The sequence below is a fragment of the Aquarana catesbeiana genome, linkage group LG10 (genome assembly GCF_042186555.1).
Source record: "Aquarana catesbeiana isolate 2022-GZ linkage group LG10, ASM4218655v1, whole genome shotgun sequence".
Lineage (NCBI taxonomy): Eukaryota > Metazoa > Chordata > Amphibia > Anura > Ranidae > Aquarana > Aquarana catesbeiana.
This window is the reverse complement of record NC_133333.1, coordinates 135,719,233-135,744,886: the sequence shown is the minus strand read 5'-3', so window position 1 is coordinate 135,744,886 and position 25,654 is coordinate 135,719,233. Positions and strand designations below refer to the sequence as shown.

The 25,654-nt window shown below is 43.2% G+C and overlaps 1 protein-coding gene across 3 annotated transcripts in view; it reads right to left on the bottom strand.

Annotated features, from left to right (window-relative positions):
- The window catches only part of LOC141110908 (carbonic anhydrase-related protein 10-like), a 967,215-nt gene that overhangs the window by 255,588 nt on the left and 685,973 nt on the right, over positions 1–25,654 (bottom strand). For all 3 annotated transcript variants that reach the window (XM_073602695.1, XM_073602696.1, XM_073602694.1), the window contains one exon: positions 251–323. In XM_073602695.1, the coding sequence (XP_073458796.1) occupies positions 251–323 (73 nt within the window). The remainder of the gene's footprint in view (positions 1–250; positions 324–25,654) is intronic.

Genomic DNA, 25,654 nt, shown 5'->3' with positions numbered 1-25,654 from the left:
TTCATGCTGTTTGTACACACCCTTTAAGCCTGTCCTGCTCATTATTACCCTTCTGTGCCCATTGTATTCTCAGACCATTCCAGTGATTTTGTTAAACAGAATTAGATTATCAATCTGCTGTATGATCAGGTCAAATTTCCACCGCAGACTTGATAACATATTACACATTTCATTTTGATCATATTTCTGCTCCAGTGCCTGCACGTTAAAAGGATATTGCGTTACCCCATGGGATCTTCAGAATCCTTACTTCTAAAAGATATCCTTGTGATGGTTTCTCTGTTCAACATCCTGTTGAGAAATGGATTGGAGTTATCCGCCACCTTCAAAGAAGGAGACCCCAGAATTAGTATTGGTAATGCAGTGAGAATAAAACATATATATTTTTTTTCTTTTACTACAAATATATTCTGATGAAAAAATTGTGAGTTGAACTCATACATGATTCATTATGCAAATGCAGAAGTCTCTGCAGTTATGTTTTATTTTGATAGCGTTGCTTTAATGTACTATGTGCAATAAGATTGGAAATGAAAAAAAGAAATTACTACAAATGTGCTGAATTCGTATAAGTATTCATTATTTTGTCATCTTAGCTTTCTGAGATGCAGTTATCATCTAAATCTCAAGATGCAAACAGGAATCTGATTAAATATCTGTTTCCTAAAATATGTTTTCCCACTCACAGCTCTTCCCTAGTACTAAGTTGCCAAGATAAACTGCACACAAGTCATAATGAGAACTGAAGGGAATTTTCACCAATAAGAGGGAACTTTTACATGTAGTAATTCAGCAATAAAGTGACTTGTTTCTGTCAGTGTCTGAATTAACGTAATTCAAAATGAAAATGTCTGTTAAACCAATTTTTTAGATTAGACTAGGGAGTGGCTGAAACTCCTATCCCTTATTTGTTGTTGCCTGTGTTGCTCTGAGGGGTGAAGTGAACAGAAATCTGATGTTGATCTGCAGAAAATTTAAAACTGTTGGATTTCCCATCACTTTCCTACTAGATGGTCACCAGAAAAAAAGAGAGGTTAATCTCCTTAGCAGAGATGCAGACAGCAATAAAAACTAAAAAGTTGGAAAAGTAAAATGCTGACCATACATGGATCAAAATTTGGCAGGTGCAGCAGGGACCAACCAAATTTCAATACATATAAGGCTGTTCCTGTTCAAGAGAAGTTGATTTAGTAATCAATAGACATGTTTATTCGTTTTCGTCCAAATGCATTTTCGTCCGAATTTCAGGTATTTTCGTTATCGGTTTAACAACCGATAACGAAAGTGCAGAGTACGAAAACCGAAAGATCCGACATAAACAAATGCTTTATTTTTGTTTTCGTTGCGACAACAGTTCGATATAGATAGGAGATTCGACTTGACACTGACAATAACAATCTGTGTCTATCTAACCTGTGGTCGAATGTGCCTAACCTTAACTCTATTAGTCCAAGATTATTCTACATAGAGAGAAAAGATTTGACATAGAGAGAAAAGATTCGACATTATAGAGAGAAAAGATCGCTGCTGGAATTGGGTGGGGGAAGTAAAATAAAAATAATGATGATGATGAATGTTATTGGCCGATTGTAACCAAAAAGGAGGGGCAGTAAAATAGCTATAACTAAGTACACACGTACAGCCAACTTACTTTCACTTACGATTTGCTAGCAGAGAGAGACACACACACTGAATTATTTCAGAAGACAGTCAATCTTAGCTGGTCCGTTTGTCAGAGAACCTGAATTACGGTATTTAGCAATTAAGCATAAGCACAGCAGCAGAACAATAGTGAAGCAAGCTACAGTTCAACTTAACTTTTTCATAATAATCTGCTGCTATTGTGTTAGTGTTATGAACTTGATAGTGATACTAATGTTGCTAGCATTGTGATAGCCTCAGAGGCTGCCAGTGTTGTGGGGGGGATTTATTATTATAGATTCTATACTATAATGCTATATCAATATCTGACACAAAGTCAGATGCCGCGCCCGCCATTGCACTTGGAGTTTGAGAAACGAATGTGAAAGTTGTCTGACTGTTGGGGTAAAGTAGTCCATTCAACATGAACGACAATGATTCGACAAAGCAACGAAAAACATACAAACGTCAAATCTTTGGCTTATGGTGTCTGTCGAAAGTTCTATGAAGATTCGACGGAGCAGCTAAACTGTACGACGCTGCAATCGTACATTTCCGGTCAAATGAATCCGCCCATAGGCTATAGAAAAATTCTAATGTTGGTTGACTAGTAAAATAATAAATATAATTATTACTAGTCATTACTAGTCAACATTAGAATTCTACTACAGCTAGCTTGTAGGCGAAAAATTCCGGAAATGTACACGTACAGTTTAGCTGCCCCGTCTAATCTTCTTTGAACATTCGACAGACACCATAAGCCTTCAATGACAGATTCAACCTTAATTAATTTTGATTTTAGCATGAATGCAATTTTTAACGAAAAACGAAATAAATAAAAATGAATTTGGGGAGTAACTAAATAAATTTATTTTTCGGACTGAAAACAAAACTCCGAAACTAAATATTTCAGTGTGCACATGTCTACACATATATAGACACATATACACATATATAGTCAGGTCCATAAATATTGGGACACCAACACAATTCTAATCTTTTTGGCTCTATACACCACTACAATGGATTTGAAATGAAACAATGGATTTGAAATATATATATATATATATATATATATATATATATATATATATATATAAAATAGATATATATATATCAAAAATGAAGCATGCATATACATGTGTATATATACATACCCATATGTACACGCATGCACATACACATATATAAGCACACACACAATCCCCCCTACACATCGACTAAAATACGTATAAAAAATTATAAACTATGTGTATGGAAAACACACACAGCGCCATGTCAAAGAGAGACGTATAAAGAAAATATTAGATTCTCAGAAATAATGAATTGCACATATACACAAAATAAATCTATATCTGTCTATATATACGTAACAGAACCAAACAGGGGAGGAAACAACTGAAGTGAATTAGATGACTGTATGGACTTCAAGGTCCTCATTCAACCCATTGGGTGAAAGAGTATTGAGCTTATATATCCACATGGTTTCACACTGACATAAATGCGGAAATCTATCGTTGTCCGTCATGTCACCCAGGGGTATAAATTCAATAACTAAGACTGACGGTCTTTGAAATTCTTACCATGATAAGTGGCAAAATGACGGGGAACGCTGTGCTCGATAAAACCTTTTTTAATGAACCTGCGGTGTTCACCAATCCTGGTGTGCAGGGTCCGGATGGTTCTGCCCACATACAAAAGGTTGCATGAACACTGCAGGATGTAGACAACAAATTGAGTGGAACACGTAATGAATTGTCTGATGGGATATGTGTTGCCAGAACCATCCAGGAAGGAAGAATGACCATGTGTTATAAATTGACAAGTCAGGCAACCTCGTTTCTTACATTGGAATATTCCAACCCGGTTATCAAAATAACACCTGATATCCATGGTTCTGACGGAGTTGGTCTTTTTGGGTTTACTGGGGGCAATACAATTTTTTTAGGGTACAAGCTCTCCTGAAAACAACCTGGGGGCTGGTGGTGAGTGCAGACCCAACCTAGAGTCTGAACAGAGAATAGGCCAATGCTTACGGATAATTTTAGAAATGGCCTTATAATTGCCATTGAAGCCTGTAATGAACCTAGTACCGGAGTTGGAAGAGGGTATAATGGCTCTCTCAGTGGGATATTGGGTAAGACGAGATTCAAACGCTTCCTGTAAGGGTTTGTCAGGATAGCCTTTCTCTCTAAACTTATGGGTAAGTATCCTGCTCTGGGCAATATAATCAGTGTCCCTTGTACAATTCCTACGTGCTCTCAGGAACTACCCTTTGGTCAGAACTATGGATATTAGGTGTTATTTTGATAACCGGGTTGGGATATTCCAAAGAAACTACGTTGCCTGACCTGTCAATTTATAACACATGGTCAGTCTTCCGGCAACACATAATCCATCAGACAATTCATTATGTGTTCCACTCAATTTTTTGGCTATGTCCTGCTTTGTCCTTGCAACCTTTTATATGTGGGTTGCACCAACCAGGCCCTGCGCACCAAAATTGGTGAACACCGCAGGTTCATTAAAAAAAGGTTTTAGCGAGCACAGCATTCCCATCATTTTGCCACTCATCATAGTAAGAATTTCAAGGACCTGTCAGTCCTAGCCATTGAATCTATACCCTTGGGTGACATGACGGAGAACTATAGATTTCTGCGTTTATATCAACATGAAACCATGTGGATATATAAGCTCAATACTCTTTCACCCAATGGGTTGAATGAGGAACTTGAAGTCCGTACAGTCATCTAATTCACTTCAGTTGTTTCCTCCCCTGTTTGGTTCTGTTACGCATATATAGACAGATATAGATTTCGTTTGTGTATTTGTGCAATTCATTATTTTGGAGAACCTAATATTTTCTTTATACGGCTCTTTGACATGGTGCTGTGTGTGTTTTTCCATGCACATATTTTATAATTTTTTATATGTATATTAGTCGATGTGTAGGGGGGATTGTGTGTGTGTGTATATATTTGTATGTGCATGCGTGTACATATGTGTATGTACAGTATCTCAAAAAAGTGAGTACACCCCTCACATTTTTGTAATTATTTTATTAAATCTTTTCATGTGACATCACTGAAGAAATGACACTTTGCTACAATGTAAAGTAGTGAATATACAGTTTGTATAACGGTAAATTTGCTGTCCTCTCAAAATACCTCAATACACGGCCATTAATGTTTAAACCTCTGGCAACAGAAGTGAGTACACCCCTAAGTGAAAGTATGAGTGCTGCCAGCATTGCTGCAGAGGTTGAAGGGTTTGAGGGGGTCAGCCTGTCAGTGCTCAGACCGTATGCCGCACACTGCATCAAATTGGTCTGCAAGGCTGTCATCCCAGAAAGAAGGCTTTTCTAAAGATGATGCACAAGAGGCGGCAACCAGGTGAGGAGTACAAAGACAAGTGTGTCTTGCCTACAGTCAAGCATGGTGGTGGGAGTGTCATGGTTTGGGGCTGCATGAGTGCTGCCAGAACTGGGGAGCTACAGTTTATTGAGGGGACTATGAATGCCAACATATACTGTGACATACTGAGGCAGAGCATGATCCCCTCCCTCCAGAGACTGAGCCGCAGGGCAGTATTCAAACATGATAACGACCCCAAACACACCTCCAAGATGACCACTGCCTTGCTGAAGAAGCTGAGGGTAAAGGTGATGGACTGGCCAAGCATGTCTCCAGACCTAAACCCTATTGAGCATCTGTGGGGCATCCTCAAATGGAAGGTGGAGGAGCGCAAGGTCTCTAACATCCACCAACTCCATAATGTCGTCATGGAGGAGTGGAAGAGGACTTCAGTGGCAACCTTTGAAGCTCTGGTGAACTCCATGCCCAGGAGGGTTAAGGCAGTGCTGGAAAATAATGGTGGCCACACAAAATGGGCATTTTCACTTAGAGGTGTACTCACTTTTGTTGCCAGCAGTTTGGACATTAATGGCTGTGTGTTGAGTTATTTTGAGGGGACAGCAAATTGACACTGTTATACAAGCTGTACACTCACTGCTTTATATTGTAGCAAAGTATAATTTCTTTAGTGTTGTCACATGAAAAGATATAATAAAATATACAAAAATGTGAGGGGTGTATTCACTTTTGTGAGATACTGTATGTGCCCAAGAGACAGTAAAAATGTCAGGTTCAGAACTAATTTTAACAGTAAATAATTGTCTTTGTTAGTTGTTGACAGTATGTTTCTTTCCCCTTCATTGAAGAATTTTGCTATAAATTTGTTGACATATAATTATTTTGGAATTGTATTTACACTTTTATATTGCTTATAGCTACTTACAGTTTTTATTAATCACTGGTGCAGACTGGGAGATTATTTATAGCTCAATTATGTCCAACACTTTACATTGAATCTTCTACAGTTTATGTACTGTATATTGATTCATCTGGAGTTCTACTGTAATTGTTTAAGTCTATTCCAAGACCTTTTTATCTTATATGGTTTAAAACATATTATTAAACACAAAATAAGACAATAAATTTGTTTGTAACTCTGATTTTACTGTTGTTCATAATAGGTATCCAAGTCTGCATAGTGAGCAATTGTATATTAAGACTATGTCTCACCTGCAAGCCAGGGGCAACCATGGCATTTGTTGACTGGTAGAGAAAAGGGAGATCAATGAACTTAGGATCTGTATTTGATAAGCTGTAGTGGAGTTCAGAGGTGACATTAGGGTCTTAAAGAAGAACTGTTGCCAGAAATATGCTATCGCAGAGGCGGCTTGTCAGCCCCCTCTGTGATAGCACCGATGTTAAAACAAAAAGGTGAAAGAATTAAAGTAACACATAATAATTAATAAATATACACACAAATGTACATATGAAGATAAATGCAACCACCAGGTGCGCCTATGTTGAAAACAAAGATAGCTTAACATAACCCCATCTTTTATATATTACCAAAAAATGGGTAATATATTATGTTTGTGTGCACTAAAATTAAATTAGTTAGTGGTTACAAAACTGCATTTTAAGTTGCATCTGCCTAGAGTTCAGATTTAATGAAAGACGCAGATATGAAAAAACAAACACAGCCTTCCGTAACTTGGTAAAGCTTATATGAGTTTTAGGCTGAGTTCACACTATTGCTGATAGTACCTGGGTTTCAACGCATCCAATTCTCATAGTAGGAGATTGTGACCGGATCTCTATGGAGCCGGTGGGAATTACACAAGAGTCCTGTGTGTCTTTTGGTTCATTTCAGATCCGAAATCAGCCTAAAATTTGGGCTGAAATTGGACCCGAATCAGTGAATGGAGACACACGGGACCTCCTGCTGTGAGCTGCTCCGTGTTCTAGTGTGAACCCAGCCTTAGTGTTTGGGTGTAGATCCACCTAAAGTAAACAAATTGATTTGAAAAACAGGAGGACTGGTGAACGTCTAAATGTTTATTTTCCAGATTATACTGTATGTCCTGAATATATTGAATGATTTTCTGCATATTTGACAATTCCTATAGCCTGCATGTATGAATTATTTCATTCTGTTCCAAAGGAACCCTAATCCCACATAGCCATGGACTTTATCACCGACTGTCCATCTTCAAGAAATTTTAAAGTGAATGGAGTCGTCATTGACGGATTTTGCAAGATTGCACAATTCATTCTACTTTCTGGACTTCCTCTCAAGGTACCCTTTGGTTTTACATATTCATACCACCCATATCTAAGTGACAGGCTGAAAGGGCTAATCAGGAATTGGAGGAAATTCTCCTCACTTTAAGTCTGTGCTCATCATGATGACTGGGCCTCCCTCTTTCCATGAGCTGAATTACCCCATAATAACAATCTTTCTGGTCTATGGAGACATCCTATGATTTATGGGAGACATCCTTCCTCTTCCCATTCTTTGCTCTCCTGATATTTATGCCATCAATTATGTTCAAAGATTCTTTAAATCTATTTGGTCTGACCTTCATAACACTCCAAGCTGCCACTAACAAATTCAAAACCTTTGCTTATTTTTGAGGCATAAACCGTCACTTCTCCAACTGGAGGACATTGGACTTAGGGTGCCACAAATACAATATGTCTAGCCATAGCATAATGTCTTCCATTCAAGGAAAAATGCAATAAGTCATCACATATTAGGGATTTAGAAACACCATGTAAAAAACAAGGCCAGAAAGTAAGATTTACAACTAGTTTTCAACTGCTTTACATAAATTATCGACAACAACAGAATAAAGATGGTAACAAGGCCTGTAAGAAATAGAACCAACTTCTGTCAATGCAATCAAGACTCGTCTAACAGAGATAATGCAAAGGTCAAAGACAGAACCCTTTGCTTAAGCTCCATCAGATTGTCAAGTGGAAAGGTCATGAGACTTATACATTAGTGAGAAGTTGACCAGTTTTCACTATTCAAAAGAGAAGGGATGGACGATAAGCAGAAGAGAAGAGGAAGGGAAAGGGGGATCAGGATCACACCACAGAGGACCATGAAGGCGGATCCAGACTTTGGAAAGTGACTCAGCTCTTGGACAACACCCTGCAGGTAGGCATCCGTACATGTGAAATATCTCCAGGGCCTCCACCTGTCTCTGAACTATTCTTCAGAGTTATAAATATTGGCTGTCAGTTCTCCCAAATGGTGGATATCATTGATTTTGAAATACCACAGGACTCTGGTAGGCAGTCGAGGCTGCCTCCACAAAGTGGGAATGCAGGCCTTGACCGAGTTAAGTAACTGCATGGTAAGGGATTTCTTATATTTCCGGCTGGATCTCTCCATCGGGTGGAGTAAACAGGCTGCCTTGTCGAGTCGACAGAGGTCAAATGTTTCATTTTTGCTGTCATCTCCTCCCAAAATGGCCTTAAACTGGGACAGGACCAAAAAATATGGTATATCTTGCCCACCTCCCCATTGCACCGTCAACATGTGTCAAGGGCTGTACTGTCCATTTTATTCAATATGTAAGGAATAGGGATGGTCCCGGTGTTTGAGTCGAACATAAGGGTGTTCGCTTGCTTGCAAACAAACCGAACATATGGGGCATTCGCGGCAAATTCGAGCACCGCGGAGCGCCCCATAATGCACTGTGAGATAACAGTGCATTGGCGGCTGCTGATTGGCCAAAGCATGCACCTGACCTGCATGCTTTGATCAATTACAGCTCTGCTCTGCTGTGAGAGCCATGATTGGCCAAAGGCAGGGTGCCCCACACTATATAAGGCTGCTTACACGGCGGCTGTATATAGTGTTATGATTGAGAGAACATTAGCTAGAGGCAGGTTAGTTAGTGGCGTAGTATATATATATATATATATATATATATATATATATATATATATATATATATACTCTGCGTTCAGTGTAGTATATATACACAGTATCTCACAAAAGTGAGTACACCCCTCACATTTATGTAAATATTTTATTATATCTTTTCATGTGACTACACTGAAGAAATGACACTTTGCTACAACGTAAAGTAGTGAGTGTACAGCTTGTATAACAGTGTAATTTTGCTGCCCCCTCAAAATAGCTCAACACACAGCCATTAATGTCTAAACCGCTGGCAATAAAAGTGAGTACACCAAAGTTTCAACATTATGTGTGGCCACCATTATTTCCCAGCACTGCCTTAACCCTCTTGTGCATGGAGTTCACCAGAGATTCACAGGTTGCCACTGGAGTTCTCTTCCACTTCTCCATGATGAACTCACGAAGCTGGTGGATGTTAGAGACCTGTGGATGCCCCACAGATGCTCAATAGGGTTTAGGTCTGGAGACATGCTTGGCCAGTCCTTCACCTTTACCCTCAGCTTCTCTAGCAAGGCAGTGGTTGTTTGGGGTCATTATCATGTTGGAATACTGCCCTGCGGCCCAGTCTCTGAAGGGAGGGGATCATGCTCTAAATCAGTATTTCACAATACATGTTGGCATTCATGGTTCCCTCAATGAACTGTAGCTCTCCAATGCCGGCAGCACTCATGCAGCCCCAGACCATGACACTCCCACCACCATGCTTAACTGTAGGCAAGACACACTTGTCTTTGTACTCCTCACCTGGTTGCTGCCACACACGCTTCACACCATCTGAACCAAATAAGTTTATCTTGGCCTCATCAGACCACAGGACATGGTTCCAGTAATCCATGTCCTTAGTCTGCTTGTCTTCAGTAAACTGTGGGCTTTCTTGTGCATCAACTTTAGAAGAGGCTTCCTTCTGGGATGACAGCCATGCAGACCAATTTGATGCAATGTGTGGCATATGGTCTGAGCACTGACAGACTGGATCCCCACCCCTTCAACCTCTGCAGCAATGCTGGCAGCACTCATACGTCTATTTCCCAAAGACAACCTCTGGATATGACGCTGAGCACGTACACTCAACTTCTTTGGTCGACCATGGTGAGGCTTGTTCTGAGTGGAACCTGTCCTGTTAAACCGCTGTATGGTCTTGGCCACCGTGCTGAAGCTCAGTTTCAGGGTCTTGGCAATCTTCTTATAGCCTAGGCCATCTTAATGTAGAGCAACAATTCTTTTTTTCAGATCCTCAGAGAGTTCTTTGTCATGAGGTGCCATGTTGAACTTCCAGTGACTAGTATTAGAGAGTGAGAAGGATAACACCAAATTTAACACACCTGCTCCCCATTCACACCTGAGACCCTGTAACACTAACGCGTCACATGACACTCGGGAGGGAAAATGGCTAATTGGGCCCAATTTGGACATTTTCACTTAGGGGTGTACTCACTTTTGTTGCTAGCGGTTTAGACATTAATGGCTGTGTGTTGAGCTATTTTGAGGGGACAGCAAAATTACACTGTTATACAAGCTGTACACTCACTACTTTACATTGTAGCAAAGTGTCATTTCTTCAGTGTTGTCACATGAAAAGATATAATAAAATATTTACAAAAATGTGAGATACTGTATATATCTATAGATCTATCTATCTATCTATCTATCTATCTATCTATCTATCTATCTATCTATCTATCTATCTATCTATCTATCTATATATATATATATATATATATATATATATATATATATATATATATATATATATATATATATATATAAATACAGTGCAGTCTGTGTAGAATATATATAAACTGCAGGCAGCGTAATATATATATATATATATATATATATATATATATATATATATATATATAACAAATCATAATACACAATCAGTGTACAGTATATAATACAGTGTATTGAAGTGGTTAAGGGGAACCCTATGACAGAGTTAAGAAAAAAAACAGCATGGTTCCCCCCCAGTCCAGACCAGGTTTCTTGGGTCTGGTATAGGTTTTAAGGGCAACTCTATAACAAAATTAAAAAAATAAACAGCATGGGTTCCCTCCCAAAATCCATACTGGGCCCCTGGGCCTGGCATAGATTTGTAAGGGGAACTCCATGCCACAATTAAAAAAAAAAATTGGCGTGGGTCCCCCCAAAAATCCATACCAGACCCTTATTCGAGCAAGCAGCCTGGAAGGCTAGGAAAGGGAGGGACGAGTGAGCACCCCTCCTTCCTGAACCATACCAGGCTGCTTGCCTTCAACATGGGGAGGGTGCTTTGGGGTCCCCCCAAAGCACCTTGTCCCCATGTTGATGGGGACAAGGGCCTCGTCTCTACAACCCTGGCCCGGTGGTTGTGGGGGTCTGCTGGTGGGGGGCTTATCGGAATCTGGAAGCCCCCTTTAACAAGGGGGCCCCCAGATCCTGCCCCCACATGTGAATGGGTACCCCTACCCATTCACCAAAAAAAGTGTCAAAAAGTAAAAACCACGAAAGACAGTTTTTGACAATTCCTTTATAAAAAAAACAGTCCCGCGATGTCTATTCATCTTCAATCACGCTGCCCAATGAACCCAAGCAAAAAAAAGCTCTGTCTCGATGGGAGGCGTCCCACTGACTGCTGTATCTTGGCTGTGACAGCTGTTACATAGGCAAGGGTGAGGCCACCCAGTGACATAACCGAGTGACCCCCACCCCTTCTGACGTCATGTGCCATCAGAGGGGGCGGGGTCACTCAGTTACGTCACTGGGTGGCCCCACCCTTGCCTATATAATAGCTGTCACAGCGAAAAGACAGCAGTCGGTGGGAGCTCTCTAATGGAAGTGGAGTATTTTTGTTTTTTTCTTTCCTATATTTCGGGTCCATTGGGCGGAGTGATTGACAATGAATGTACATCACGGGCCACTTTTTTTTCCTTTTTAATAAAGGAATTGTCAAAAACTGTCTTTTGTGGTTTTTACTTTTTGACACTTTTTTTTGGTGAATGGGTAGGGGTACAATGTACCCGCTACCCATTCACATAGGGGAGGGGGGCTGTGATCTGGGGGCCCGCTTCCAGATTCCTAATAAGCTCCCTGCCCGCAGACCCCCACAATCACCGGGAAAGCATTGTGGGGACGAGGCCCTTGTCCCCGTCAACATGGGGACAAGGTAATTTGAGGGGGAACCCAAAGCACCCTCCCCATGTTGAGGGCATGTGGCCTGGTATGGTTCAAGAAGGGGGGTCGCTCACTTGCCCCCCTATCCTGTCTCCCAGGCTGCATCCTCTGATAAGGGTCTGGTATTGATTTTGTGGGGCCCCTCGCCATTTATTTTTAAATTTTGGTGTGGAGTTCCCCTTAAAATCTATACCAGATGGATCCTGGTATGGATTTTGGGGGGACCTCACGATGTTTGTTTTTAAACTTTTGGTGTGGAGTTCCCAAGCCACAAGTTTAAATGACATTTTTTCCTTTAGAAATGTAAAACACATCACACAGATGCGCCACTTTACAGGAAGACTAAAGGGCCTACAGGCACGGTATTTAACCAGTTCCTGACCGGCGCACGCCAATGTATGTCGGCAGAATGGCACGGCTGGGCAAATGGGCGTACCTGTACGTCCCTTTAAATTTGCCGCTGTGCCATTGCGTGCGCGCCGGCCAGGAGCTCCATGAGTCGGGTCACGGGTCCCGTGGACTTGATCACCATGGGGATACCTGCGATCGCCTCACAGAGAGGAAGAACGGGGAGATGCTAATGTAAACAAGCATCTTCCTGTTCTACCTAGTGACAGTGTCACTGATCTCTGCTCCCTGTGATAAGGAGCAGAGATCAGTGACGTGTCACAAGTAGCCACGCCCCCCACAGTTAGAAACACTCCCCAGGACATACTTAACCCCTACACTGCCCCCTAGTGGTTAACCCTTTTATTGCCAGTGTCATTTACACAAGAATCAGTGCATTTGTATAGCACTGATTTCTGTATAAATGACAATGGTCCCAAAAATGTGTCAAAAATGTCCGATGTGTCCACCATAATGTCACAGTCATGATAAAAATCGCTGATCGCCGCCATTACTAGTAAAAAAAAAAAATTATTATTAAAAATGCCATAAAACTATCCCCTATATTGTAAATGCTATAACTTTTGTGCAAACCAATCAATAAACGCTTATTGCGATTTTTTTTACCAAAAATATGTAGAAGAATACGTATCAGCCTAAACTGAGGAAAACAATCTTTTTTTATATATTTTTGGGGGATATTTATTATAGCAAAATGTAAAAAATAATACATTTTTTCAAAATTGCCACACTTTTTTGTTTATAGCGCAAAAAATAAAAACCGCAGGGGTGATCAAATACCACCAAAAGAAAGCTCTATTTGTGGGAAAAAAAGGACATCAATTTTGTTTGGGAGCCACGTCACACGACCGTGCAATTGTCAGTTAAAGCAATGCATTGCCGAATCGCAAAACGTGGTCTGGTCTTTGGCCAGCAAAATGGTCCGGGACTTAAGTGGTTAATGGAATATTTCATTTTTATTGTTTCACTTTAAGCATTATTAAAATCACTGCTCCTGAAAAAACTTTTGTTTTAAAAACTTTTTTTTGCATTGATACATGTCCCCTGGGGCAGTACCTGGGTCCCCATACACTTTATATGGCAATAACTTGCATATAAGCCTTTAAAATGAGCACTTTTGATTTTACATGTTTGTGTCCCATAGACTTTTAATAGGGTTTGTATGTTCTGGTGTGAACTGAACCGGGGGGTGTTCGGCCCATCCTGGTACTGGTTTGCAATGGATGATTTGTGGGACAAAAAGGAAGATTTTTTCAACTTGTGATGGTGTAATCTTGATGCCCAAATCTGTTTACTTTGTCAAACGTTGTGTGCGAATGTAGGGTGTAATGAACTTTCTGTTTCAATAATTTTTATTGGTATTTTTAAGAAAATGCAATGTAATTGAACACTGTGCAGAGCAGCAAACAATCCTCGCATGCTCTGAAACATACAAAAAGAACTGGTACAAAACAAATGAGGGGAGGAGAGTATGAAATCATCAGGGGAAGAGCTTGGTAAACTGGTTAGGTCTTTAGTAAGGCCTCAGTGGAACATGTAGGCATAACAGAAGTAGACAAGAAAAGTTATCTTTGGGTTATGAAAATAGTGCTTACAGAGACATTATTATCCCTGAGAGGTGGCTGTCAGGATTATTGCCCTGTATATCAATATGAAGATCAATGAGGGTAGGAAGATCCTGAGATTGAGACCTTGCTGCAATATTTTACTGTGAGTAGGCCCTCAAAAATTATATAGAGGGTTCTAGTCCAGTGACCATTTTTCTCCAAATATCTTCCCCCTGTCACCCCTGATGGGGGCTCCAAACCCGCAATTATAGCAATAAAATTTGTTTGAGTAGGAAAAGAGGAAAGGAAGAGATAAAAAAGGGGGGATGGGGGAAAAGCAGACAGAACATGATTCCTAGATCGCTTAAGATCAGAGAAATAATAGAAATGGTAAAGAAAGAAAAAAAGAAAGAGGGAAGACATGAGTCCATCCGGGAATGCTCCAGTCATTATCAGCATCAGTCTCCTTTGACCTGCAAATAGTTTAGCCAAGGAGACCAAGCTGTTTCAAAGGTTGGTTGCTTATCTCGTGAGATGCTCACTACCTTTTCGTTCAGCATGATCCACATAAATTTCCGTTTCACCAGGGCCATATCTATGACAGGGCTTTTCCATGCTGTGGCTATGGCAATTTTAGGCTGCCAGAAACATGAAATAAATCAGGCTCTGGGTATGTCGAGGGATATTTTCAACAGGCTTATTTATTAAGGTTATACTCCGTGACCGAGAAAATAAGCGAGTGCATTCTTATCCAAAAGCAGTGGACCTTAGGGCACGCCCACCACATATGTAATGGTGTTCCAATTTGACCACAACCCCTGAAGCACCCAGCTGAGGCACCTGGATACATTTTTGACAAGCGCTCTGGCACCAAGCACCATCTGGCGTGGACGTTATAGGCTACTTCTATCAAGGCTACATTCAAAATGCCTTTATGAATTCTCATGCTCCATTTATGCCAGTCTTCTGCCCCAGGGGGTATGGACAGATCCTTCTCCCACGCCACCTGGTATGGTAACCTATCATTATTGGTGATGAACAGTTTATATAATAGCAAGATGCTCCCCCGCAGAGAAGCATCCTGCATGCATCTGTTTTCGAACACAGTACGGACTGCCACATCCGAGCTGTCTTTCTGTAGGGATTGGAGAAAGTGATAAATTTGTTGCAAAGGGAAGTTCTCAGCTTGGGCATCTCCAGGCTTCCCGTGAAATATGAGGAGGAACGTGTGCCTCTATGATCAGAATAGTCGCCTATACGGTACATTCCTCTATTCAGCCACCAGCTGTACCTGTCAGGTTGCAAGCCCGGTGGAAACAGGGGGTTGCCAAAAAGGAGGGCTGCTGGGATATGTGAAGAGCACAGAGGACATCTCCTGCAGCTTGTATCCCACACTTGTAGTGAATGGACGAGTGTTGAGCATAGTATAGCCCTGCGATGTTTCGGGGGGACCCAAAGGAAGAGATCCATTGCAAGTGGGAAACTTGCCTGGGCCTCTATGGCAACCCAATCTGGTTGGTAATGTTTGCTATGGAGTTGGCCTAGTTGAGCGAGCTGTGCTGCCACACAGTATTTCCAAAAGTCTGGTACTCCTAGTCCACCAGTATCTCTAGGAGCGTACATTGTGGCCCATGTTATTCTGGGTCCTTTGGCACCCAGATAAATCGGAGTACTTTGGATTGGAACCTTTGAGTGGCGCAAACAGGGACCTGGATTGGTAAAGTACGGAAAAAATATAGTAACTTAGGGAGGGTTGTCATTTTCACAGAGGCAATCCTACCTATCCATTATATGCTTATGTCCGACTACGCCTGCATGTCTTCTAACAGCCCAACAAATAGAGTAGGGTAGTTAGCCTTGTAAAGGGAGGAAATGCTGGGGTCAATCGGATTCCTAAATATGAGAGGGATGTCGGCTGCCACTGAAATGGGTATTGAGACTGAATACTCTGTAGTATCAGGTTTGGTAGATTGATGTTCATCGCTTCTGCTTTGTCATGGTTAACTATGAGCCCAGAAACTCTCCCAAAGTGGCCCAGAAGGGAAAGTAAGTTTGGCAGAGAAGTGTGGGGTGAGGTGATGAACAACAACAAATCATCAGCGAATAGAGCACACTAATGGCTCCTTCCCCCACTCTCTCTCCCCAAAATGTCTGGGTTCTGCCGTTTCACTATTGCGAGAGTTTAGATGGCTATGATGAACAATGTAGGAGATAGTAGGCATCCCTGTCGAGTGCCTGACGAGATGGGTATCAGATCCGATCTATGGCACCTAAGAACTATCTGAGCTGTGGGTGAGCTATATAATGAGTGCAGTAAGGCCAAGAACTTGGAACTGAACTTCCACCTCGACAGCACCCGGAAAAGGAAAGGCCACAAGAGGGAGTCGAAGGCTTTACGGATGTCAAGGGACAGCAGCATTCCAGACCTATTCGCTCCACCATCCCAAGAGGAGTGTAGTATGGAAATAAGGTTGATTGCTCTGCGGATCTGGTCGGCAGCCTGTCTGTGTGGCAGAAAACCTACCTGGTCAGAGTGTATATAGCTAGCTAAAAATTTTGTAAATAGTTTCAAGTCAGTATTAATTAAAGATATTGGGCAGTAGTTAGCCATGTCTCTGTGGTCTTTGTGGGGTTTAGGAATGAGGGTAATGAATGCTCTATTAGAGTCCATGTCTATTGGGTCGCCCTTTTGGGTGGCTTTAAAGAATAACACTAAGGACAGGGCCAAAAGGGGAGCAAATTTTTTATAGTATAAGGTTGTGAACCCATCTGGGCCCGTTGCTTTGCCTAATGGGGTTTGTTTAATGGTTGCCAATACCTCATCCACTATAATGTCCTTATCTAAAAGGTCTCTATGTTCGTCTGTTAGGGTTGGGATAGGGAGTCAGTCATCAAACTCTGGTTGGCCAGTATTGTTCCCGCCATCGTATAATGCCTTATAGAAGGTTTGGAATTCCTGTAAGACCAAATTGGGGTTTTGGGTCAGAAGCCTCAGCTGAGGGGGAAGGAAGCATGGAAGGAAGACTGGAGAGTGCTGGCCTGGGTTCAGTATGGCCTGCCAGAAAATGCAGTCTGTCATAGTACCACAGCCTGGGGAGATAAATATCAGCTGCTGCTTCTGATCTCTGGGAATCCTGGACCTTCTTGTGCTCCCTTAGATGTGCTCACCATGCCACCAATTAGGATCTTCAAATAGGTGATGTCTGCCGTGGGGATCACTGGCTTCACAAATTGCAGCAAATTATCCAGCGCTGCCTTCCTCTTTGTTTGGTTCTTATAATCAGGGTGGTTTACCTGCCACAGACAGGGCAGCTCCCTGAACATATCTATGAAGATTGGCATAAAGTCCTGATCATTGACTAGATCCATTTTCACTGCAAGACACATCAGACAAACCCTAATGTCAGCCTAAAGTATTCTAAACTTGTCCAAATACAGGCCTCAATCTAGAAGCAGTATAGGCCCAATTTTAAATCTTACCTTTGTTATCACGATCGGCGCCTCCGATACTCCTTCCTCCACTCACAGATCATACGTACTACGCACACGTCTTACGCTTTATATACACTGCGCATGCATGAAACTCCGTCCGCCCGTTCTTTCTAGTCTATTCCCCGCCCCTTCTCGTTCGGCGCAGTGGGGGAAGAGCACATGGCGGAGACACAGCAGGTGCATGCTAATTACACCAACGAGGAGGAGGAGGAAGAAAGCCCGGAGCCTGAAACGTCTGGATCCCGGAGGAGACGATTTAAGGCATCAAATATGTCCTTTGGGGAGATGTTGGAGATGGTTGACATCCTGAAGAGGGCCGACTATGATGGGAAGTATGGACCTTACCCCAACCCCAATGTCAGAAAGGCCAAGATCATGGCGAAAGTGGTCAAAAGTCTGCACCGTCATTTTGGGGTACGTCGATCCAAGGATCAACTCAGGAAAGGGTGGTCAACTCAGGAAGTAGTTGTCCTGTGTTCCTATTCGTTATTTTTATTACGTTCGTGCTCCTCCATGTGCTTTTCTTTACTGTTGTACAGTTTAAAATGGCAACTTTCATGTTCATGGGCACATTGTTCGTTCGCATGAAACATTGTTCGTTCAGCCTAGAAAACACCATTGTTTTGGCCATATGCATTTGAATATATTTATGCTAGCCTACTTCTCTTAAAATAATTTTGGTGTCTAGATGGGTTTGTAACTAGAATGAAATGCAAACTAGATTCTGTGTAAGGAGAGGACACTCAGCAGCTGTTTACACATCTGGACGCTGGATCACTAGTGCGGGACACCAGAACACCCTTTTTATTAGGGGCCCACACAGGTGCTCCAGTGTATACTATAGGGGTGTCTCCATCTGTGAAGCTTGTACAAAATAGGTAAGTATTCAAGCTTGACAAAAGGAAAAAAATATTTCTTCATCTTGGAACTCTGCCAAAAAAGACAATTGTACCCCACTTCCAAGCAATGTTTCATATTCCTATTTTTGCCATCAAATATCTGTGTGCTAAGTATACTTATTTTTTTTTACATAGGGGAGAAAAGATTCGGAGGACATCACTCATCCGAGGAGACCACAGACCCCCCACCTCAGGAAGAAGGTGAAATCCCCCAAAGCCAAGCAGAGGAGGAGGAGGGAGACGTAATCGAAATAGTCACCACAACAGGTGAGTGTCTGCAACCACAGGCTCAGGTAAGGGATGGATGCCGGCATATTTATAATACATGGTGTGTTTTCATTTCACTAGTGAAAGTGCGCAGATCCTGACCGAGAGATCATGGGGTGTAATAGGGACTTGGAAAACATCCAGAAAAACATCAATGATGTTAAAAACAAAATGAAGAACATCATTGATGTTTTAGGGAGAGTTTAAAACACCTCCAAATCCCTTCCTTTTTTGTGGTATTTTGAATCTAAATATTTTTAACATTTTCTAGAAAAGCCAAATTTTGAAGATGCACACAGTGTGTCAACATGTGCTATCTGCCATCATGGGAGATCAATGTAGGCATTTTGGGGGTGCAACCCCTTCCTCCATAATAAAGTAGCTGAGAGGAAGGGGTTTCACCCCCAAAACACGTCCCTTGATCCCCCGTGCTGGCAGCTAGCATTTTCCAGGGGTGACTTCACCCCATTTGAACGCAATATCAAAAATAGTTTATAAATACTCATGGCTGATATTGCCTTCAATTTCTATAAAAGTTGAACTTTGTAAGTTCCAGATTTGTGTAATTCTTGTTTGTTTGAAACATGCCTGTTTTACCTTAAATGGACATTTCTACTTATATTAATACAATAAACATGTTGGTTTGTTTTAAAAAACTTTGATAAATGCACATGTGATTGTGCTTGTATTAAAAAGATTGATACTCAAGAATGTGTGGATTATTGTTTCAATGCTCCATAAATTTTGTTGTGGTAAAATTGGTGTTTTCAGTGACAATGGGGGTTATTTCCTAAGGGCAAATCCACTTTGCACTACAAGTGCAGTTTCAGTGCAGTCTCAAGTGCCCTTGTAGTGCAAAGTGTCTTTGCCTTTAGTAAATAACACCCAACAGTGCTTTCTAATGTTACACAATCACGCCATTTTCAGGACTCCCCACATTTCTGTCAGGGTCAGCTAAAAGAAACACAAGCAGTAAATGTTACCAAAGATTTTAGTAGTTAAAATGATTTTTTTATTTTAAAAATGTATCAGACATTGTCTGGCATATTGATGGCCCCCATACCTGCAAAGTATTCAAGGTATCTAAGACGGACCTCGCGGGCACTCAGGGGGGGCAAGCCAGGATGGCCAGCCTCAAGCGCCGTCAGGTTGGTTCATTTACATGATGTCAGGGACGTGCCAGTGCCTTTCAGGGGAATATGCGTGCATGCAGGGTCCGTCCAGAGTGACACGGCAGAATTCCCCGACTGGTGTGCGCCGGCGCGCATGCGCTCTAGCGCTGTTTGGCGCCAAGGGCCCCTTTAAAAGTGTGACAGCTGCACTCATGCGGTGCTGTTCGTCTGCAGCTCCATACCTGTGTTCCTGAACCTGCCTGCTGATTGTCATTACTGTTTGCGACCCAGCCTGCCTGACTTTGCTATCTTCTTGTGACCCGTTGCCGAACTCCTGCTTGCCTGACTACTCTGTGATTATCCATTTGCTAATATCTGCCTGATCTCCTGCCAATCCGGACTGTCTGACTCTGCCTTTGCCTGTGCCTTGTATTGCTGCATTCCGGCCTTCTCATCCAGCTCCAGGTGCCGCTGCTTCAATACCTCCTACCTGCCTGCCTGATGATCCTCTTCTGCCTGACAGCATCTGCAGCTCAGCCATTCCTGAAGGATCTCTACTCAGCTTCTCCGCAAGAACCTTCACCAGGCACTCCTACCCACTGTGCTTACAAGACCACTGTTCCTACTCCAGTGGCTCCTGAACCAGCGCTGTAAGAGAGGTCTTCTCCTACCAGTCGGTCTCAACTACCAGGTACCTAACAGTACGAACAGCCATGACTGAGCCTGCAGGAGAGACTTCCCCCATTAAGGAGATCTGCACGCACCTTGCGGCACTCACCCAGGCCGTGAAGACTCTGCAGGATAGCTACAACCGACTGGAGGGACAAGTTCTGAACCTTACTGGTCCTGGTAGCCTGGCCTCTGCCTCAGCGGCTGCCCCAACACAGACTGTCTCATCTCCTTCTGTGGTAATGCTTCCACCTGAACCAAGGGTCCCCATTCCTGAAAGGTTTTCTGGGGACCGAACCAAGTTCCAGGCCTTCCGCAGCCCTTGTCAGCTTTACTTTGCCCTGTAGCCACGGACCTTTTCTCTAGAGGCTACTAAAGTGGGGTTTGTAATATCCCTCTTACAAGGAGAACCCCAGACCCGTTTACTTGAAACAGGCTCTGCACATACCCAGTCCTTACCTTCCTTCTTCAAGGCTATGGCTCAGCTTTATGAAGATCCTCAGCGGACTGCTACAGCTGAGTCAGCTCTGTTCGCGCTCCAGCAAGGCGGCCGAGGACTATGTCATGGACTTTAGATGCTGGAGCGCAGACACTCAATGGAACAATGCAGCCTTGCGCCACCATGGGCTTGTCCGAGGGCCTGAAGGATGAGCTTGCTCGGGTTGGTATGCCTGATAACCTTGAGGAACTTATCACCCTGACGATTCAGATTGATTGACGCCTCTGTGAACGTCGGTCTGAACACTCTTCCCAGCAAACACGCCCAGTGTGGATGACCACAAAAGTTCCAGTTCCTGCTTCCCGTTACTCACCTCCCACCTGCTAAAATTCGGTCACTCCAACACCTGATGTTCCCGAACCCATGCAGCTAGGACTAATGCGATCTACTCTGTCTCCAGAAGAACGAGCATGCCAACGCCAGCTAAACCTTTGCCTTTACTGTGGTGGAGTAGGCCACTATGTACACAGCTGTCCGGCTAAGACCCATAAGTGTTCCCTTACTGCTCTGGCCAGTTTATCTGTTTTGTCCACTAATGCAACTCAACTTGCTCTCCCTCTCTCGTTACAGCTCCAGGGAAGGACAATCCAAGTCAATGCCATTATTGACTCCGGGGCATGTAGTTGCTTTATTGACTCTGTCTTTGCCACTCAACAAGATATTCCCCTAAAGGACAAGACGCATAAACTTTCAGTTTTCCTGGCTGATGGGTCCCACATTAAATCTGGGTAGGTCTCTCAGGAGACCCTTCCTCTGCCTGTCACCAGTTTTTCTCAGCATAAAGAAATTCTAACCTTGGACGTCATCTCTTCTCCGCTATTTCCGATTATTCTGGGCATGCCCTGGCTCCAGGCCCATAACCCTCATGTCAATTGGACCACCGGTGAAGTCAAGTTTTCATCATCCTACTGTCAAGAATATTGCTTACATAAACCCTCCAGATCTTCAGCCACCTTACTGTGTATGGACACAGATCAGGACCTCCTTCAAACCATACTGGAGGCCTATCGGGAGTTTGCTGATGTGTTCAGTAAGAAGGGAGCAGACTCCCTGCCACCCCATCGCCCTTACGACTGTCCAATTGAACCTCTTCCTGGGGCCGAAATTCCTTTTGGGCGCATCTTTCCCTTATCTGAAAAAGAGCAAGAAGCACTTAAGTCATATATTGACGAGAATCTAGAAAAAGGATTTATTCGACCTTCTATCTCTCCAGCTGGTGCCAGAATATTTTTTGTCTCTAAAAAAGATCAGACCCTTCGTCCATGTGTGGACTATCGGGAGCTAAACAAAGTCACGGTTAAGAACCGATACCCGTTGCCCTTGATACCTGAGCTGTTTCAGAAGTTGAGATCTGCTGTCATCTTTACCAAACTGGATTTAAGAGGAGCCTACAACCTGGTCCGCATCTGGGCCGGGGATGAATGGAAGATGGCTTTCCGGACTCGTTTTGGGCATTATGAGTTTCAGCATTTTATCAACGATGTATTCAGAGACTTCCTAGACATCTTTGTAATCCTTTATTTGGACGATATTTTGATTTTCTCTGGGTCATTTAATCAACACCGGGAACATGTTCGCAGAGTCTTAGGCCATCTTCGTTTGCATGGGTTATACGCTAAAGCAGAAAAATGTGAATTCGAACAGAAGGACATTCAGTTTTTGGGGTTAGTGATCTCCCTAACTGGTATCAAAATGGATCCTCAGAATGTGTCCGCCATGCTAGACTGGCCAGTTCCCCTGCATAAGAAGGGGGTGCAATGCTTCATAGGGTTCGCAAACTTTTACAGAAGATTCATCAAGGGGTTTTCCTCCATCATCTCACCCATCACGCAATTAACCAAACAGAACTTTGAGAAACTTAAAAGGCGCTTCACTTCAGCCCCAATTCTCAGTCATCCTGACCCATCCTTACCCTTTATCCTGGAAGTTGATGCTTCCGAAGTGGCCGTGGGAGCAGCCATCTCTCAGCGGCAGGGCAACAAGGACCTAATGCATCCCGTGGGATTTTTCTCTCTAAAACTCTCTCCGGCTGAACGGAATTATGACATAGGTGATCGAGAACTACTTGCTATCAAAACAGCGTTGGAGGAGTGGAGGTATCTGTTAGAAGGCGCAGTCCATCCGGTATTAATATATACCGATCAAAAAAATTTTGAGTATTTTAGATCTGCCAAACGATTGAAACCTCAACAAGCCCGTTGGGCTCTATTCTTTACACATTTTTGTTTCCATATCACATACCGGCCAGGAACAAAGAATATTAAACCAGACGCGCTATCCCGCATGTTTGATAACCCCAAGGACTTATCTGTACCTGATACTCTTCTGCCCGCAAACACTTTTTTACTCCTTCAGACGGATCTTCTGTCCCTGATCAGGGAGGCATCCCCGGAATCTTCAAGCCCCCAGGGAATCACCTTAACACCTCGAGACGGGTTATTGTGGAGAGGAAGCCAAATCTTCGTGCCGGAAAATGTTCGAGTCAAGGTGCTAACCCTACTTCATGACCATCCACTTGCAGGGCATTTTGGGGTTCGTAAAACTTTTGAACTCATGCAACGCACGTTCTGGTGGCCTAATTTGAAGGAGTTCTGCAGGAAGTATGTCAGCTCTTGCCCTGTCTGCATCCAGAATAAGACCACAAGGAACTGAGCCTGGGGACTACTAAGACCCTTGCCAGTACCAGACAGACCCTGGAGGATGATAGCAATGGACTTCATAGTTGAACTACCATGCTCAGAAGGGTGTTCAGCGATCTTTGTGGTCGTCGACCGCCTGTCCAAGATGGCCCATTTTGTATCCTTAAAAGCAACACCTTCTGCTTTGGAGACAGCCCGTGTGTTCATCAAAGAGATCATCAGGCTGCACGGAGTCCTTGCAAATATAGTGTCTGACAGGGGGGTGCAGTTCACCTCACGCTTCTGGAAGGCCCTGTGTGAGATCTTGAAAATTGAGCTAGATCTGTCCTCACCATACCACCCCCAAACTAACGGGCAAACGGAAAGGACAAATCAGACTCTAGAGCAATACATTAGGTGTTTTACATCTTTTGTACAGGATGATTGGGTGTCCCTGCTGCCCCTAGCGGAATTCGCTTATAATAATGCCAGCCACTCTGCCACCGGTCAGTCCCCCTTCTTTGCCAATTACGGTTTTCATTTATCCTTTTTACCTGATTTTCTTCCAGAATCCTCAGTTCCAGCGGTCCAGGACACATTGCAGTTTCTCAGCCGCAATAACCGGATATTACAGGAGGCAGTATCCAAGGCACAAGCAGACAGTAAGAGGACCTTTGATCAGAAAAGAAGAGGGGATCTGACCCTTCAGCTTGGCGATAAGGTATGGCTGTCTACCAATAACATTAAATTGACTTGTCCTTCCAAGAAATTTGCTCCTAAGTTTATTGGTCCTTTTTCGGTTAAAAGGAAGATTAATGAAGTGTCTTATGAACTGTGTCTACCTGATTCCCCCAAAATTCACCCTGTATTTCATGTATCACTGTTGAAGCCTGCCGTGCCTGATCCTTTTCCTGATGGGGGTACCAGGGCCCCCGAACCTGTTCTGGTGGATGGAGGTGAGGAGTATGAGGTGGAAGCCATCCTCGATTGCAGAAAAAGACTGGGGCAAGTACAATTTTTAATAAAATGGAAAGGGTATGGTCCAGAGAATAATTCATGGGAACCTGACAGCAATATCCATGCAAAACACTTAATCCATGCTTATTTTTCTGCCCACTCTGAAAAGAAAAGTTACTTGGGCATCTGGAGGCTGCCCGTTGGGAGGGGGCAATGTCAGGGACGTGCCAGTGCCTTTCAGGGGAATATGCGTGCACGCATGCGCACGGGGAGTATGTCCAGAGTGACACGGCAGAATTCCCCCACTGGTGTGCGCTGGCGCGCTCCCACGCGCGCGCACTAGCTCTGTTTGGTGCCAAGGGCCCTTTAAAAGTGTGACAGCTGCACTCATGCGGTGCTCTTCATCTGCAGCTCCATACCTGTGTTCCTGAACCTGCCTGCTGATTGTCATTACTGTTATCGACCTGGCCTGCCTGACTTTGCTATCTTCCTGTGACCCGTTGCCGAACTCCTGCTTGCCTGACTACTCTGTGATTATCCATTTGCTAATATCTGCTTGATCTCCTGCCAATCCAGACTGTCTGACTCTGCCTTTGCCTGTGCCTTGTATTGCTGCATTCTGGCCTTCTCATCCAGCTCCAGGTGCTGCTGCTTCAATACTCCTACCTGCCTGCCTGCTGATCCTCTTCTGCCTGCCAGCATCTGCAGCTCAGCCATTCCTGAAGGATCTCTACTCAGTTTCTCTGCCGTCCTCCGCAAGAACCTTCACCAGGCACTCCTACCCACTGTGCTCACGAGACCACTGTTCCCACTCCAGTGGCTCCTGAACCAGCGCTGTAAGAGAGGTCTTCTCCTACCAGTCGGGCTCAACTACCAGGTATCTAACACATGAATTCCGGCCTCAGGCCCCACTGAGGCAGCATAGTTGGCAGAATTTCTCCGTAAAAAGTTGTGGAGAACACAGCACACCAGGATGATATGATTCAGTTTATACTCCGCCATGTGTATGGGTGTAAGAAATAGGCAGAACCGGCTGGCCATGATTCCAAATGTGTTCTCCACCACTCTTCTGGCTCTGGCCAGCTGGTAATTAAAAACCCTCTGG